Here is a 17,855-nt window from a genome sequence, read left to right as displayed (position 1 = left end):
GAGGGAAAAAAAGCAGTTTCCCGTTCGACATGGTCACACTGCTCACCCAGGACACCCCGGAGAGACATCAGGCAGGGATGAAATTGGCATCCAGGCTCCTTGAAGGGACGCTGGCAGGGGCGAGAACTTCTGCTCACCTGGCAGCAAGGCCATCCGGTTTGCAGGCCGCAGGGAGGGTGGAGGTGAGCTGTGGAGGCCAGGGGTGCTGGGTGTGGGGTGTAGGAGCACCGGGGCCTCCCCACATGGGTGCCGGGAGGTGGAGGAGGCTGTCCACCCACAGCCCATTTGCCTGCCCTCTGCTTTCCAGTGCCTTCACCCCAAACACTGCCCATCCTCCTGATGGAAGGTGCCCGGGAACATGCCCTTCTCCCCACGGTGTGCACAGGATGCCTGTGTACGCATGTATGTATGACACACGTGTGTATGCATATATGCATGCATGTGTGCACATTGCACAGTAACATGTAACACATGTGCACATGTATATGTGTGTACACGTATGTTTGTGCATGTATACGTTGTATGCACACACGGCACATGTGATGCACATGCATGTGCTGCAGGTAGATGCATGCATGTGCTTGTGTATACTTCTGCTTATGCATGTGTGATGCACGTGTATATGCATATATGCGTGTGTGATACACGTGGGCGTGTATATACGTAACTGGATGATGAGTATGTGCATGTGCATCAGTGTGTGCGTGTGTGATGCTCGGGCATATGTGTGACACGTGTGTGTGACACGGCTGCATTTGGCATTATGGTGGGCAAACCCAAAGCCAAACAGAAGCAAAAATGACAATGAACGAGAAGCCAGCAACACGTACATCCTCGGGGGACGGCGCATCCACTGAGGTCCCGCATTCCGACGGCGGGGGTTACCCGATGCTCGCGGAGTGGAGGCTGGTCTTCAAATGTTCTGTGGAGAGGAGTAAAGCCCAACACGCAGAAGGCCTGCGGCTCGATCCCCACGTTAATAACCCCGCCACAGGCTCGTGTTGTGGCACGAACGTGAGAAATCTGTGTCAAATTCCCAAACTGGCCGCTGACACTGGGGACCCCAGGGGATGGGCATTCGGGGAGGTGAGGGACGTGATAGTTTTTTTTTTTGGTTGAATTTTGCGTTGGTTCAGTTGTTAAAGTGAGGGTACCTTGTAAAAATCAGCTTTATTAATGTGTAACTGGCTCACGAGACGCACGTTTCAAGGGTACAATCTGATAAGCTCCAGCACGTCTAGACACCCACCCGTCCAACTATCACCACCAGCCAAGACGGCGAACACATCCATCAGCCCCGACGTTTCCTCTCCCGCCCCTCACCCCCCAGGCAGCCCCGGATCTGCTTTCTCTCACCACAGATCTGTTTGCATTTTATGCCATTTGTTGGATGGAAGCATCCCGCGTGTCCTCTTCCCAGTCTGGCTTCTCTCACGCGGCGAGGGTTTGCCTCCTGCTCCTGCAGGATGGCGTTCCACTGCGTGGACATAACTCGGTTTGTTTACGCATTCTCCTGTGGACGGTTGGTCTCCAGCTTCAGGCCGTTGTGAAGACACTGCCAAGGACATTCGTGTGCAAGGGTTTGTGCGGACTTAACGCTCCCACTTGAATTACCCGGACACGGAAAGGCCAGGCCCCGCATCGGCCCGCATCGGCGCGTCTCTAACTTCCTGGGAAGCTGCCTCGCGCATCCCGAAGCCCCGGTGGGAATTCTCGTGCGTCCACAACCCTCGCCCAACACCCGCCATCACTGGGCTTCACTCTGGTCGCTCCAACAGGTGTGTTAACTTGCATTTCTCTGATGACAGTGACGTGTGACATCTTTTCAGGCACTTATTTGCCATCCGGGCATCTCCTTTGACGAAGCGTCTGTTCAAATCTTATGTGTGTGTGTGGGGTCCTCTGGGCAAGTGAGCTGGGGGGAGGGGATTGCTCTTATTATTGAATTTTAAAAGTTCTCTATATGTTCTTCGTACACATCCTATCGGACATATGATTTACAGATATTTTCTCCTAGTTGGTGTTTTTCCATTTTCTTAACAGTGTCTTTCAAGGAGCAGAAGTTGCCATTTTTTTTCTTTGTAAAACTCTACTGGCTCTGCCACGATACACGTCACCGACCGTACACTTCACCCACTTAAGTGGAAAAACTCAAAAGATTTTTAGTGTCTTCACAGATATGTGCAAACACCATTACAGTCAGTTTTGGAACATTTAGAATATTTTCCTTACTGTCACCCCCCTTCCCCCAGCGCTAGGCAACTACTCATAAAAGATTTTTACTTTGATGACTTCGGTTTATCAAGTTTTTCTTCCATGGATTTCACATTTGGTAGCACATCTACAATATCCTTACTTAACTCAAGGTCACAACATTTTTTTCTCTTTTTGTCCCCAACCCCCCCCCCCCTGCAACCCCCCCCCCCGAAGTCTCCCGGTTTTAGGTTTTACATTTAGGTCGCTGATCCATTTTGAGTTAATTTTTGTAGATGGTGGGTGGCATGAATTGAAGCTCTCTTTTTGCATATGGATATCCAAATGTCGCGTTTGTTGAAAAATTCCCTCCACTGAATTGCTTTCGTACCTTTGTGAAAAATCGGTTGTGGGTGTGTGTGCAGCTCTATTTCCGTTCCCTCGATCTCTCTGGCCATCCTTGCACTACTTCCTCTCTGTCTGGACCTCTGTGGCCCTGAGATAAGTCCTGACACTGGGTGATGTTGGTCCCCCAACCTTGAACTTCTTTGTCAAATTTGTTTGGGTTGTTCTAGGTCCTTCACTATTTTCAGGTGAATTTTAGAATCAGTTTTTCAGCCTCTACCAAAGAGAGCCCGCTGGGGTTTGGATGGGATCACACTGACCCTACATATAATTCGGGGGGAATGAGCATCTTACCAACATTGGGTCTTTCAAGTGATGAACAGAACATGTCTCCCCACTTGCTTAGATTTTCTTTAAACTTTCAGCAATTACCTGTAGGTTTTAGGGGCAATTCTTAGACACCTTTTACCAGATTGGTCCGTAACCGTTTCGTATTTTCAGAGCTTTCGAAAATCATACTTAAAAAAATTTGAATTTCTGATTGTTGCTATTACATAGGATACAGTTGACTTTGACATATTGGGGTTGATCCCACTAACTCGCTAAACTCACTTATATGTTGTTGCAGGTTGTTTTCCATCAGATTATCTGCATAGATGATTTCTGTGGTTTAAATAAAATAAAGGCAGCTCTGTTTCCTCCTTTCCAATCTGAATGCGTTTTCCCCTTTGCCTCCTTTCGTGGGCTAGAGCCTGTAGAACAGAGCAGGGTGGGGGTGGTGGGGCCACGTCCTCATTCTGCTCCTGGTCTTACGGGAAAGCAGTGGGTCTTCCACGCTGAGGGTGGGCTTGGCTCTGGGTGTTTCAGAGACACCCTTTGTCAGGGCGAGATAGGTCCCTTCTTTTCCTAGTGTGCTGAGAGTTTTTTGGTCAAGAATAGATGTTGGATCTTATCTGACTCTATTTTGAGATAATCATACGTTTTAATCTTTTTCTTTTTTTTCAAAGATTATTTATTTATTTGAGAGAGAGAGAAAGAGAGAGAGAGAGAGAGAGAATGAGAGAGAGGACAGCCAGGGAGGAGCGGCAGAGGGAGAGGGAGAAGCAGATTCCCCGCTGAGCAGGGAGCTCAACGTGGGGCTCGACCCCAGGACCCTAGGATCATGACCTGAGTCGAAGGCAGATGCTTCACCGATTGAACCACCTAGGTTCCCCCATATGTACAGATTTTTTAGTGGTGCAAAAGCATCCTCCTCTCCTTTTCCCTCTTCCGAGCCTGGTATCCAGAGGTGACCACGTTGAGGGCCCTTAGCTCCACTTGGCCGTTGCTTCCAGATGACACACGTATTCAATCACTCATTGGACAAATATTTCCTGAGGGCCTACTGCATGCCAGGCATCATAGGCCCTAGTGCAGCTTCGTGAGCAAGACAAAGATCTCTGCCTTCCGAGAGCTGAGAGATGGGGCTAGCTTCACCCTGGAATGGACATAATTTCAGCGGGACAGACAGACAGACAGACAGCACAGTGAATGTCATGAACATATACATCGGACCATACCTAGCAATGTAATAAGGGCTTTGAGAAAACCAGGAGCAGGGTAAGAGGGGGAGTCAGGAGTGCCAGGGAGAGGCGGGTGCAATTGAAAATAGACTGGTCAGGGGACACCGGATTGAGAAGAGGACATTTGAGCGAAGGCTTGAAAGGGGTGAGGGAGTGAGCCATGCGGCTGGAGGCAGTGGCCCAGGCAGAGGTAACAGCCAGTGCAAAGCCCCTGCAGTGCGAGTGTGGCGGTGAGTTCAGGGATCTGCAAGGGGTGGTGGGCTGGCTCGGGGGCAGGAGGGGAGGCAGAGAGAGGATGGGGAGGGCCCCCAGCACTCCGGCCTTGGAGGCAATTGTAAAGACTTCAGTTTTTCCCCCTTTGAGTAACAAGGAACTATTTCTGGGTTCTGAGCAGAGTGGACCTACCAGGGTTGTGGAGGACCACGCGGCTTCTCCGTTGAGGACTGGCCCTTGGGGTGAGCGAGGAGACCATGCAGCAGCCCTGGCCAGAGACGACGGTGGCCTTGGGCGGGAGAGCACTCTGGGTCGACACCAAAGACAAAGTCAACAGGATTTGCCGGTGGGACGGAGATGGGGAGCAGAAGGAGGAGGCGGTCCCGGCACTCCGTGTGTTGTTGGAGCCCGAGCCTCTGGAAGGACAGCGCTGCCAATGTCAAGACAGAGGGAGAAGCCCGCGGGTGGAGCAGGTGATGGGAAGACCAGGTTTGGCCATGTCGAGTTTGGGTTGCTTCCTGCTGGCCTAGTGATGACGTCAAGTTTGTGGGTAGATGCGGTTGCCCGAGGTGGGGGAGGTACAAGCCTAGACGGTGGTGCACAGGGACGCCAGGTAAAGCCACGGCCCGGAGGAATGACTGCCTGTTTCTTGCCTCTGCACCCCCGTTGAGATACCATCTCTCGTCTGCCTGCTGGGACGGTTGAGGGTTTCATCCAGTTCCACCCACTGCACCCCTTGACCGCTGCTTTGAACTCCCCGTTGCTCACCCATGAAGCCTTGTCCCCACCCCATCTCTGGAGCCTCAGAGGAACCTGCCCCAGCAGGTCTCGGGCTCCTGCCCTCCGGGGCGCCCCCTGCTTTCCACACCCACCCTCCGCAGCTCTACTTCTCGCCATCGCCAAGGCTGCTGAAGTGGGTGCTCTGCTCTGTGGCCAATTACCGTTCTGGCTTTCTTTATAGGTTGGTGCTAAAGTCCAGATCAATAGCAGTTAGAGTATTATGACTGTTTATAATAATTCAATGCGCAGCTGCATAGCCTACAGTGATTATGGCTTTGATGTTTCTCCCTGGCCCTCTGAGTGTCCTCCCTTTGTTGGCATCTCTGGCCTCGGTCACCTACCGGCGCATCCAACTCATGAACAATAGACTCTCTCAAATGCCTCTGAATGGGAGAGGAGCCTCGGGGATCCCCTGCACCCGCTGGAGGTGGCTGGTGAGCGAGAGTCGCTGCTCTGCCTGCGTCCTGGGACTGACCTGCCTCGCCCGGGGTGGCCCCCAGGGTTCTGGTGCCCCAGCACTGCTGCCAAGACTCCGAGTACTGGCTCCACCCATGCTACTTGCTTCGCAGCAGTGCTACTGCTTCTTTTTCCAAACCGAGGTGGAATCCACATAACACAAAATGAACTGACTTAAAATCCAGAGCTCAGGGGAGTTTAGCACATTCACAGAGTTGTGAAACCCCCACCTCCATCTAGTTGCTGAATCCACCCCCAACAAGGAAACTCTGGATCCATTTAGAAGTCCCTCCTCGTTTTCCCTGTTCCCACCAGCCCCGGGAAGCCACGAATTTCCTCTCCGGGGGTTGGCTGATTCTGGACATTTCCCATCAATGGAATCATGCGCTAGGACGCCTTTTGTGACTGGCTTCTTTCACCGAGCATCGTGCTCTGGCTGTTTTCACCCACATGGTAGCCAGTGTGGGAGCTTCAGTCCCTTTGAAGGCTGAACACGGTTCCATCGTGCGGATAGGCTGATTTTGTTTATCTGCTCATCGATCATGGACGCTGGGCTGCCTCCACCTTTAGGGGGCTGTGACCAGGCTGCCGTGCGCATGTGTGCACAGGGACCTGTGGGGGTGTCTGCGTTCAGTTCATCCAGGTGCCTGCCTGGGATGGGGCTGCTGGTTGCATGGCGGTCCTCTGTGCGGCTGTTGGAGGATGCGGGGCCGGAGCACATCCTAAGTAGCTCCCTAAGCAGGGTCTGCAGGAGGTAAGCTTTCCAGGCTGGCGCTTCTGCAGCGTGGCAGCCTCCCTGGAAGCCGCCCCACCCTGAGAAAGGAGGGCCCTTCTGAGGAATGGGGGTGCCCTCACCAGCAGAGCTAGGATGCAGGGCCAAGCCCTCTATCTAGATTTATGAGTCCCCCTATATGGCTGAGATGGCTTCGGACCACGACCGGTAGAAAATTGAGCTAAGCCACGGTTGTCTGGGGGTCCTGAGCGTCTAAGACCGACTTTGTTTTCCCAACCGGCCTGGTGCTTGCTGAAAAAAAAATGCTCTCCAAGAAGTTCACGGATGCATTTGCATGAGAAGCTCATTTACCCACCAACAGTATATAATTGAAGTTTTTGATTTTGCCAAATAAATAAGCGAAAAATTGTCATTCAGTTTGGATCCCATCAAAAAAATTTTATTTAAAGATTTTATTTATTTATTTGAGAGAGAGAAAGCCCAAGCAGGAAGGAGAGGCAGAGGGAGAAGCAGACTCCCCGCTGACCAGGGAGCCCGATGTGGGGCTCGATCCCGGGGCCCCGAGATCATGACCTGAGCCGATGGCAGATGCTTCACTGATCAAGCTGCCCAGGTACCCCCCGACCTCATCAACATTAAAAACTTTAGTGCATCAAAGGATATTATCAAGAAAGTGAAAAGACAACTCACAGAATGAGAGAAAATATTGCAAATCGCGTATCATAAGGATCTGGTATTCAAAAAGGATAGTTAGGCAACAAAAAGGCAGACAACCCAATTAAAAAATGAGCAGAGGACTGAATAGATACTTGTGCACAGAAGACACACGAAGGGCCAGCAAGCCCGTGAAAAGAGGCTCAGCGGCACTCACCAGTCATTAGGAGGAGATCCGGACCCACCAGGCCGGTTAGCAGTGAAAGGGGAAATGGCAAGTCTGGGAAAGGCGACTCCACTCCGGGGTGTGTACTCGAGAGAGAGGAGAACAGGGGCCCGGAAAATCCACAGTCGCCAAGAGGTGGAAACAAGGCAAGTGCCCACTAGCGGGTCAGTGGGTGAGCAGGTGCAGCCGTGAAGAGGGACAGGGCTCTGGCACCTGCCACGACACGGATGAGACACGGGAAACACGCTCAGTGAAAGAAGCCAGATGCCCAAGCCCACGTTCTGCACGATTCTATTTATATGAAATGTCCAGAATGGGAAAATCCAGACAGAGAAAACAGATTGGCGGCTGCTGGGGAGATGGAGAGACACTGCTGAGGGGGACGGGGTCCCCTTTTGGGGGCATGGAAATGTTCTGGAACTCACGGGGTGGTGAATGCACTAAATGCCACTGAATTGTTGACTTTAAAGTGGTTAATTTTGCTCTGAGAATTTTACTTGGATAAAAAAAATGAAGTTCAGCGAATTTTAATTTCAGGAGCCGTGTGTCTGTCATCGCCTGTGGCCTGCTGAGGGTATTTGGCCAGTTTACTGGTGAGTTATTAATTTTTAAAAATTGATTTGTAATTCTGTAGTTTTTTATTTTTTATTTTTATTTTTTAAAGATTTTATTTATTTATTCATGGGAGACACAGAGAGAGGCAGAGACATAGGGAGAGGGAGAAGCAGGCTCCATGCAGGGAGCCTGATGCGGGACTCGATCCCAGGTCTCCAGGATCAGGCCCTGGGCTGAAGGTGGTGCTAAACCGCTGAGCCACCTGGGCTGCCACTGTTGTTTTTTACAAAAGATTTTATTTATTTGAGTGAGAGAGAGCATGAGGGGGAGAGGGAGAGGCAGAGGGAGACGCAGACTCCCCGCTGAGCAAGGAGCCCGATGTGGGGCTCCATCCCAGGACCCTGGGATCATGACCTGAGCGGAAGGCAGACGCTTCACCGACTGAGCCACCCAGGGGTCCCTGGAATGAAATTTAGAAAGATTATTTTAAAATCCCTCTATGCTTTCTTATAGAATACTTAGGGTTTTTAAATCTTTGAAATCCGGAATTTCTTTGGTGTTCGGCGTGAGGTTCAACTTTTATTCCAGACGGCGCCCAGCTCATCCCAACACCATTTATTAAATAACGCATCCTTTCCCCCCTGAGGACTTTGAAATAACCCCTGTTGTGGGTCAGCTCTGGAGAATCGTTCTTGGAGACTAGGAACAGGGTGCAGGGGGTTATTGGGAGCATTCTCAGGAAGGACAGCCGCGAGGAAGCAGGACTGGGCGGAGGGCAGGGCTGGACCACACTGCAGCCCCACTGACCAGGTGGGGTGGGGGTGGGGGCTCTGGAGCGGGGGCGGCCCCGCAGGGAGCCCCGAACCCACCCCGTGTGCTCCCATCAACCAGTCCCGGCTGCTGCAAGGAGACAGTCGTCCCGAGGGCAATGCCCGAGGAGGGGATCAGCTATGGGCAGGTGCGGGACGGGTGTCCGGGACCTGAGGGGACCCAGGGCAGCACATCCCAGCATCCACTACCGCCTACTCCTTAGACCGCGCCCCCCCTGCATCCATCGGTAGAGCAAGTCCCCCGCCGGCAACGCATCCTCCCTGATGCTGCGTGGTCCCCAAATGAGTTTCTGGAGCTGCTGCAACAGATTAGCTCACGCTGGGGGGCTTAAGGCATGGGAGTTCTCCTCTCATAGCCCTGGAGGCCAGAAGGCTGGGGTCACGGGGTTGTGGGGCTCCGGGGGAGGATCCCTCCTGCCTCTTCCAGCTTCTGGCAGCTCTGGGTGGTCCTTGGCTCGTGGCCTCATCCCTCCGGTCTGTGCCTCTCTTCTCACGACCTGGCCCCTCTGTGTCTGTGCTCCGGCTCTGTCCCCTGTAAGGAACCTGTCGCTGGATTTAGAATCCAGCCGGGTAATCCAGGGGCATCTCCCCTCCATCCTTAACTGAGTTACATCTGCAAAGACCCTTTATCCAAATAAGGTCACACTCAGGACTTCCCGGGTGCCGCTCACCGTCTTTGCTGCCCCATGGTGAACTGCAGCCCCGTCTCCCCCACGGATCAGAGTGACGACCCTGCCAGGGTGGCGACACCTTCCCTTGCCGGTGGCCCTCCTGGCGCAGGAGCCCGAAGAGACCAACCGGCAGAGGAGCTGCTGTGACCCTGGTGGAAACGACTCCTTCTGGGAATCAGGCCGTCTACACCCACTTGAGAAAAGCGCACACTCCCCAAGGTTGTGCCTGGAAGTGAGAGTCAGTGGGAACACTCCCCCCGCTCCGGGCTGGCTCCTGGACCGATGGGTTCCACCTGCTGGGGACACGGCCCCCACCACAGTCTTTGATCTCGGGTTTATTCTGTATCCTCGCATCCTGGAGGTGGACGTCACGGCTCCAAATGGGCGTCTCAGCTACACTTTGGAAAGGCCACCCTGTCCCACTACCAGGCCAGTGGCTTCCGAGCGGCACAGTGTGACAGCGTCATGGTCACTGGCCACTCCTGCACCTTCTTTGCCATAAATGGGTCCCTCGGTCCAAGGGGGTCGCTTCCCGCCTTCCCACTGCTCTAGGCGCCCGGTGATGGTGCTTGTGCCTTCTGTCCCACCTCATGCTGGGTCACCACTGGATGCGCCTGACCTTCTCAGGGGGCCCAATGTGACCTGGCTCCCCTGGCAGTGCCGGTGTGCGACCGAGTCTTGATGGCCAGCCAGTCCCTCTGGAGCCAAGAGCACAGGAGGAGCTGGTTTCCAGACGACTCGTGATTCTCTGCTGCAACAGGTGTGGCTTGCCCCAGGGCCCTGGGGATCTACCTTGCGACTCGGCGCTGGGGCTGCCATCAAGGCACAGGGCATCTCCTCACCCCCACCTCTGAAACCACCAGGTCAGCAAGGTCACATGGCTCGCGTGGCAGGGCTTTGCCCGCTGCAGGTCCCACTACTGCTCCCGCTCCGGGTCCTCGAAAAGCCGAAACCCTTTGTTGGATTCTCAAATGCGGACTATGCCCCTTCCGGAATGGAAGGGGTAGCAGGTGTCAGACGCCATCATTTGTCCTCGTCTTTTATTTATTTTTTCAAAAAGATTTTATTTATTCATTTATGAGCGACGCACAGAGAGAGGCAGAGACACAGGCAGAGGGAGAAGCCTGATGCGGGACTCGATCCCAGGACCCTGGGGTCACACCCTGAGCCAAAGGCAGATGCTCAACTGCTGAGCCAGCCAGGCGCCGCCCCCACCCCCACTTTTAATGTCCCAGCACACCTCAGGCTTCCGGGCCCTTGGGTACGTCCTGGGGTTGGCCCTCACCCCCTGGGGGCACGCATCGCACCGAGACCTCGGAGCCACCGGCAGCTTCTCGCTCGTGGGGTCCGGTTAGCATGAGAGCCTCAGGGGCGCGGCCCGAACAGTGACCTCCAGGATGACCCGTCGGCAGGACTGCGTGAGGACAGAGGGCAGGAGCCTAAACCCAGCCATGGCGCGAGGCCCGGAGAGTGAACCGGAGCCGGACTCCGGATCCTCCCGCGGGGTTGGTGGCAGAGCCTGCCACGCAGCACAGGTCCAAGGCCGCGTCGCTCTGGGCCAGCCGAGGACTCACGCCCGGCGGATTAGCTCCCGCGGGACCGTGGTCTCTATCCCCCCTCCCCCGGGGTCTGTGCCTCCGAGGGCAGCACGAGTCACTCGGATGGGCACGCGAGAGGGGCCACCGGCGCTGCGGCCTTTGTCCTCCAGGGTGTGCGGTCTCCGCTATTTCCCCAGGACGAAGCATGGCCTCTCATATACGGCCTTGGCCCGGGCGGGGGTGGGGGGTGATATATTATTTCCTATTGCTGCTTATTGAATCCTGTGAACCTCGTGGTTTGAAGCCCCACAAACATATTTTTCGACAGTCCTGGAGGTCATGGGCCCAAAATGAGCCTCCCTGGGCTGGAGCCTCGGTGGGGCGAGGCCGCGCTCCCCCTTGGAGGCTCCGGGGGAGAACCTTCTCCGCCTTCTGCAGGCCGGCCTTGCTCCTTCCCCCGAGGCCCCCTCCCTCGGCCTCGCCCTGCCTTCCCCTGGGGTCACATCTTCTCTCCCTCGCCCCTCCCGTGCCCCTCTCTACCTCGGGGGACCCCCTGTGATCACATTGGACCCAGTCAGATGATCCAGAATCATCTCCCCGACTCGAAGGCAGCTGATTAGACTCCTTCATTCTGTCTGCAGCCTTATTTCTCCTTTGCCACGGAACCGGATGGGCTCTCAGCGTCTGGGGAGTAGGGCGAAGACTTCTTCGGGGGCTGTCATTCTGACGAGCAGAGGGAGGGGTACACTTTGGGTGGCTTTTACTTGGTCTCATTGTTACGAGAGCTCCCACGTCTTGGAGTGTGAACCAACGTGGGGCTTCTGTTAACCACGAGGTGCGTGCAAGAGCCGGTGATCTCCAGGGGCCAGGAAACGGGGCTGCGTGGGTCCTCGGAGCCAGCGGACCAACTACGAGCCAGACCTTGGCCCTCGTGGGCTCCCTCTCTAACAGGGGGACTGTGATGACACTTTGGGTCCCCATGGCACCACTGTCTGCCAGCCCCGTCCTGCAGAGGAGCCTCCCCTTGCTGGCTCTGTCATCCCTCCTGTGACCTGCGTGTCCTCCAGGGTCTCCCACAGAACGTGGTTGGTAGCCCCTGTTCCCCCCAGGCTTCCATGGAACCCCTGCTCCGACCCGGCCCTGCCTCTCAGCGTCGGTCCCTCTGCTGTGGCACATCTGCCGTTCGGGCTTTGCTGCTGGTGTAGACGACTCCTTCCTCCAAACGGGAGAAGAGCGACGTTAAATGGCAAGGACCGTAGCTTTCTCCCCTGGCCCTTCTGCTGTCCCTCCGCTTGTCGTGCTGTTTCCATTTGCTGGTTCGTGCCCCTGGAAGCCAAGAAACATCAAGAATTTGAACTGTTAGCATAAAATCAACCATTTTTCTTTACACGGCGCCACGACAGGTTTAGGTGCACACAGCCGAGCGTGTAACTCATACACAGAATCCCCGAAGTGACACCCGCTGTCTCGCGGCTCGCTCCCCGGGGTCGTATTCCGTCTTTGCCAGAAGGATGGAGGCGCTGCGCAAGGGTGACCCCCGTGTCTTTGTTTCCCTTCTTGACACTCATCTCCTCCGGGCTTTCCAACCCTGCTGTCTCTCGGGGGGTGCCCAGACGGCCTCTTCGGGGCGCCAGGCTGGCCCACTGTGCCCTCTCGCCGAGGACTGGGGCTGCCTCCACCGTGGGCCTCTCGGGGCTCAAATGGGGCAGCAGGTCACCCTGCTGTGGGTCCTCCGTCCCGTTCCAGCAAATGCTCGGTGACAGCTGCAAGGGACTCATTTCTCTTGGTTAAATCCTATCCTGCTTCTCCTGCCAAAGACTCCAAGGTGCCTCAAGATAAGACTACCCCGCCGTGTGGCACAGGATCTGGGGGGACAGGCGGCTTGTGTGGGACACACGGCAGTGCTCGCATCTTTAGACCATTTCGCCTCTGAAAGTGGCCTTGCTTCAGGGGGTGGATACTTTAGCGCTGGCTCTTCCAGAGGCTCTGCGGGGGAACCCTGGCTCCAGGGGGCTGGGGGAGGGGGTCCGGGGCTTGGAGCGGCGGCTCCAGCTGGGCCTCCATCTTCACGTGGCCTTCTCTGGGTGTCTCTGTGTCCCTTCCTCTTCATGGACGTCATTAGATTCAGGGCCAAGCCTGAGTCCAGGAGGCTCTCATCCTGGATCCCTAACTAGTTATACGTATGAGGACCCTGTTTCCTCCTTTTCTGAGGTTCCGCGTGGACATGAATTTTGGGGGGATGTTGCTGAACCTGTTGCAGACGTCCCGGAGGCGGGTTATGTTGTTGGGGAGACTGAGCTAGGGGTCTGTGTGGGATCTCCTGGGGACGGGCAGTGGGCTCCCGTGGCTCAGAGGCACCGCCCAGCCTCCTCCACGAGGGCCGAGTCCCACTGGGTCCCTTGCGTGCAACGTGGGTTCCCAGGAAGCCGATCCTGAGGGGCAGGCATGAGGTCAGGAGGTGCAAGGGCTTTGGGGTTTCACCCAAAGCAAGCTCAGCTGACTCTGGGGGAGCGTCAGGATGCTGGAGTTGGGTGGGGGGATTCTACATCCCTTCCTCGTTGCTCACCGGAGGCCCACTGCCCTGGGAAGCATGTGCCCTTGGCTGAGGCCACCTCTTCCACCATGGGAACGCCCCACAGGGGCCGGAGCTGAGCCTCGGCTGGGAAACCAGCCCCTTCTTCTCGAAGTGGGGTCTGGACGACCTAGCACTAGTACTCGGGACCTTCCAGCCCACGCAGATCCCTGACCCTCACAGGGCAGACCTTGAGGCCTTTAGGTTTCTGATCAAGTCAGCGTGCTGACCCTACCTGCGGCCACCCCACCGCCGCGTCCAGTGTGCCCTCCTCAGAGCAGCAGGGCCTGCCGCAGGGTGAGCCCTTTCCAGAATGCCTGTGGTCCGGGAGCCCAACCAGGCAGCTCTCTGCCACATGCCAGCCCGGAGACCCTCTGGCGACTCGACCCCCCGAGGGGTTGGTCCTCAACAGACCGGGAGGTCATCCTGCTTCTCAGAGGGGAGCCCCTGGCCCCATTCTTGGGTCCGGCTGGACCGACTGTCTGACCCCAGAGGCCAGGATCTCCACCAGTTCAGGCCCTCCTTGGGGACCGAGGGCCCCTGAGCATCCCCAGCCTGGGTCCAATTTCCCAAAGACACTGGATTCCCTGGGGATTATAGGCACGCTGAGTGACGGCCATGGGGCTGCTGTCCTGGCTCCTTTTGGAAGGGATGTAAAAATAGATGGGCTGACCTCAGAGGCCGAGACTCCACTTTCCCCGGCCTTCCCCGAGCCTCCCCTCCCAGCCCCCTCCTAACTGGGGAAGGTACCAGCCCCCGAGGACTCGGGAGGATCACTCTGGAGGCCACCAAAGCCGGGGAAGGGGCAGCCTGGCCAGAAGCAAGTGGCCAAGTTTAAGGCTGAGGCAGGAAGGATGCTGAGGGTTTTTTGCAAAGTCAGAAAAGATGGGACAAAATCTTTCAGACCCACAAGAAGTAGCTTATGATGTTCTATGTCACCAGTGTGAAGCGCCTGGAGTCGGGGAGGAGGCTGGACGGCTGGGGACAGATCTTGCCTTGGGATCACAGATGCGAGGACTGGACAGTAATAAAACGATGACACTAACACTCATCTACTAAGAATAATCATAAGATAATAACAGTCACCACGTGGTATGCACAAACTATATGCCAACCGCTTTGCATAGATATTTATTTTCTTTTTAAAAAAGATGTATTTAGGGGCTTCTGGATGGCTCAGCAATTGAGCATCTGCCTTTGGCTCAGGCATGAGCCCGGAGTCCCAGGATCGAGTCCCACATTGGGCTCCCCATAGGGGAGCTCCCTCTGCCTGTGTCTCTGCCTCTCTGTGTCTCTCATGAATAAATAAATAAAATCTTAGAAAAAATAAAAAAAAGATGTATTTATGTATTTGGGAGGCTGAGAGAGCTGGAAGGGGCAGAGGGAGAGGGAGAGAATCTCAGGCAAACTCCCTGCTGAGTGTGGAGCCCACCGTTGAAACCAAGAGTTGGATGCTCGACTGACTGAGCCACCCAGGTGCCCCCAGACCCAGTATTTTTAACCTCGTTTCACAGTGGAGACCAAGGCTCAGAGAGGTGAGGTAACTTGTCTGAGGCCACACAGCTAGACGAGGCAGAGCTGCAGTATGAACTCGGGTTCCCAGCACCCCTCAGACCTCTGCAGCCTCTCTGTGCGGAGCTGAGCCCATGGCTGTCCCTGCTGTGAGCTTTCCACGCACAGCCTGCTGCACCTGTAGCCCCCTGGGCTCCCCTGGACTCTGGAAGCAGCGGGGGCCGCTGGGCTGCCCTTCCTCCCCGTGCACCAGCCAGGTCTGTGACAGGGCAGTGGAAGGGAGGGATAATTGTGGCTCCTTATTCATGGTCACATCTCTGCCCCGAGTCGGTCAAGGCCTGAGGAAGGGCTGGCCAGCCACCCGCTCCGCCGCGAGCAGGCCGAGATGTCAGCTTTTGCATCTCTGTTAACAGCGCTCAGGCCCCAGTTTGGACACTGACCCCACGCCCGCCCCAGCTGCCGGCTGAAAACCTCCTCCCTGGGCCCCAGACATTCTTGCTCCATTCACCCCGGGGCTGAACTTCCCCACCACGGGCCTCACCAAGCTCCTGGCAGCCAGGGGGCCCCTCGTTCAGCCCCACGCCCGCCTTGGATGTCCTCCGTGGCCAGGAATAACCGAGTGACTCAGGCAGCGCCCGTGCTGCTGACCCTGCTCCCTGCGCACTTTTCCTTACAAGGCCATGTGTGCCTCCTGCTAGCCCAGAGGTGACCTGTAGGACCACGGTCTCATTTCATCCACTCCAATCCATCCACCCCCCACCTATCCACACATTTGCCCACCCACCCACGTACCCACCCACCCATTCATCTACCCACCCACCCACCCACCCACCCATCCACTCACCCATCCATGCATTCACCCCCCACCCACATACCTACCCACCCATCCATCCACCCACCCATGCTTCTGTCCATCCATCTATCCACCAATCCACCCATCCACCCACCAATCCACCCACTCATCCATCTGTCCATCCACCCATCCATCCATCCGCCCACTTACCCATCCATCCATTCATCCATCCGTCCACCCATTCACTCGTCCGCCATGATTTATCAAGCCAGCTCTTTTGCAGAGCCCTGGGACCTGGGTGCTCAAAATAGAAACTCTGGGGGCTGAGCGTTTGCTGGGGATGGTGTGAGAATTAGGCCAGGTCCCCGGTGGACTTCCTCCCAGGCCAGCCTCTCTGCCTGACCTGTCCTGCAGGGTCATGAGCAACCCCGCCAGCTCTGCTGCTGGGCAATGCCACTACTAGGGCAGGCCCAGGTGCCAGAGGTGACCTCTCTCCTCGGGAATGAAGGAGAGGTGCCAAGCCCGCCCTCCTGGTGGGGTAATTACTGCTGGTCTCCTACCTGACTTCTGCTGCCCGTCTGCCCTTGAGTGGAACCAGCCGAGGCTCCCGGCCAGAGTGGGCCTCAGCGGCCAGCCTGCCTACCACGCCTGCTGTGTCCGCCTCACCTGCCTGCCTCGCCGGCCCTGCAGCCTCCCCTCCCCAGGGAGGAGCTGACCTCTAGCCGCCTGATGCTCCATGCCTTTGCTGGTGAGTCATGGGGTTCGCCTGGGGCAGGGATGGGCTGGTCCAGGGGCTTGGCCACGGGGCCTCAGCCTCACCCTGACTCTAGACCGATCCAGCCCCGATTCCTTCCCCCAGACAAAGCTGCCGTTCATGTGTTGGTCTGTTTCCTTCTGGTCTTCTCACTACACACCCCTGCACATATATTAAAGAAGAAAAAGCTGTACTGAGATGCAGCAGAAATGCAAACACAAAATACTGCATATACGTGAAGTGCAGCTTGGTCATTTTCGACATACACATGTGACCGTGCCATGATCACCACAATCACACTAACGAGCACATCCATCATCCCCCAAAGTTTCCTTGTGCCCAATTATAATCTTTCCCTCCTGCCCCTGGCCACGCTCCCTCCATCCGTGTGCTCAGGCAATCACCGGTCTGCTTTCGGTTATTCTCAATCAGTGTGCATATTTTAGAGGGTGATCCCTTTTTTTTTTTTTTTAAAGATTTTATTTATTTATTCATGAGAGAGAGAGAGGCAGAGACACAAGCAGAGGGAGAAGCAGGCTCCCTGCAGGGAGCCTAACGTGGGATTTGATCTTGGGTCTCCAGGATCACGCCCTGGGCCGAAGGCAGGCACTTAACCGCTGAGCCACCCAAGAATCCCTAGAGGGTGATCCTAATGGTGCACATATTTTTTATAAAGATGAAATCAGATGTACATACTGGCCAACACCATCAGGAAAGTTTTCCCTTGAGACTTAAAATCTTTAACAGCTTTATTGAGATATAATCAATATGCCCCAAATGCTCTCATTGAAAGTATCAAGTTCAATGATTTTGGTAAATTTACGGTTGTGCAATCACCCTCATAATGTAATTCCAGAACATTTTCATTGCCCCAAAAGAGTCCTGGACCCATTAGCAGTCACTCCTGCTTCCCCTGCTTACCCCCCCAGCCCTGGAAAACCCTAATTTTCTTTCTGTCTCTACAGCTCTAGAGACTTGCCTATTCTGGACGTTCCATACAAATGGAATCACACAAAGGACTTTGGGATCTTAATATTTTTTTGGAATCCCATGTTAAATGCATGCTCAGGGTTCTGATCTGTGAGGACACCGCGTTCCCTTGTTGGATATTTTGGTTAACTTGGACATTCATTTGCTTTGGGAAGACCAGCCACCCCACTCCCCCACCAAAAGGGATGAGCACCCTCCCCGTCTCCTCCATGGCACACTACCCCGCTGGAAGAGTGGGCCATCCTGTGGTCTCCCCCAGAGAATAGGTCCCCTCCTTGGCTTATCCGGGTTCCCCCAGCGCTGACAGTATCAGCTCGCAGAGGCACTCCACAAACATCAGATGGCGACACGGAGGTCAGGGCGGTCACATCTCCAGCGGACTTAGCCCACGTGGTGCCGCATACTGTCCATGCTCAGGATGGAGCTGGGGCTCCTCTTCCAGAACCTAGCAAATGCTTCTGGGATGGCCTTTCTGGTG

The 17,855-nt window shown here is 55.4% G+C and overlaps 1 protein-coding gene across 1 annotated transcript; it reads right to left on the bottom strand.

Moving 5' to 3' along the window:
- Positions 1 to 10,408: 10,408 nt before the first annotated feature.
- Positions 10,409 to 16,318, bottom strand: LOC111097518. Its single transcript, XM_038546079.1, has 2 exons — positions 16,194 to 16,318; positions 10,409 to 12,082 (listed from the first exon to the last, which is right to left on the bottom strand). Exon 2 carries the CDS (start codon positions 11,930 to 11,932, stop codon positions 11,012 to 11,014), a length of 921 nt encoding a protein of 306 aa, XP_038402007.1. The 5' UTR covers positions 11,933 to 12,082; positions 16,194 to 16,318; the 3' UTR covers positions 10,409 to 11,011.
- Between the last annotated feature and the right edge of the window lie 1,537 nt (positions 16,319 to 17,855).

The sequence above is a fragment of the Canis lupus genome, chromosome 9, assembly GCF_011100685.1.
Source record: "Canis lupus familiaris isolate Mischka breed German Shepherd chromosome 9, alternate assembly UU_Cfam_GSD_1.0, whole genome shotgun sequence".
NCBI lineage: Eukaryota > Metazoa > Chordata > Mammalia > Carnivora > Canidae > Canis > Canis lupus.
The sequence above is the reverse complement of the archived record's forward strand: the minus strand, read 5'-3'. Positions and strand labels throughout refer to the sequence as shown.

Bases quoted from the DNA above. Each gene is read 5' to 3' on its own strand.
- LOC111097518 (XM_038546079.1), bottom strand. From the start codon at position 11,932: ATGTGCCACAGCAGAGGGACCGACGCTGAGAGGCAGGGCCGGGTCGGA.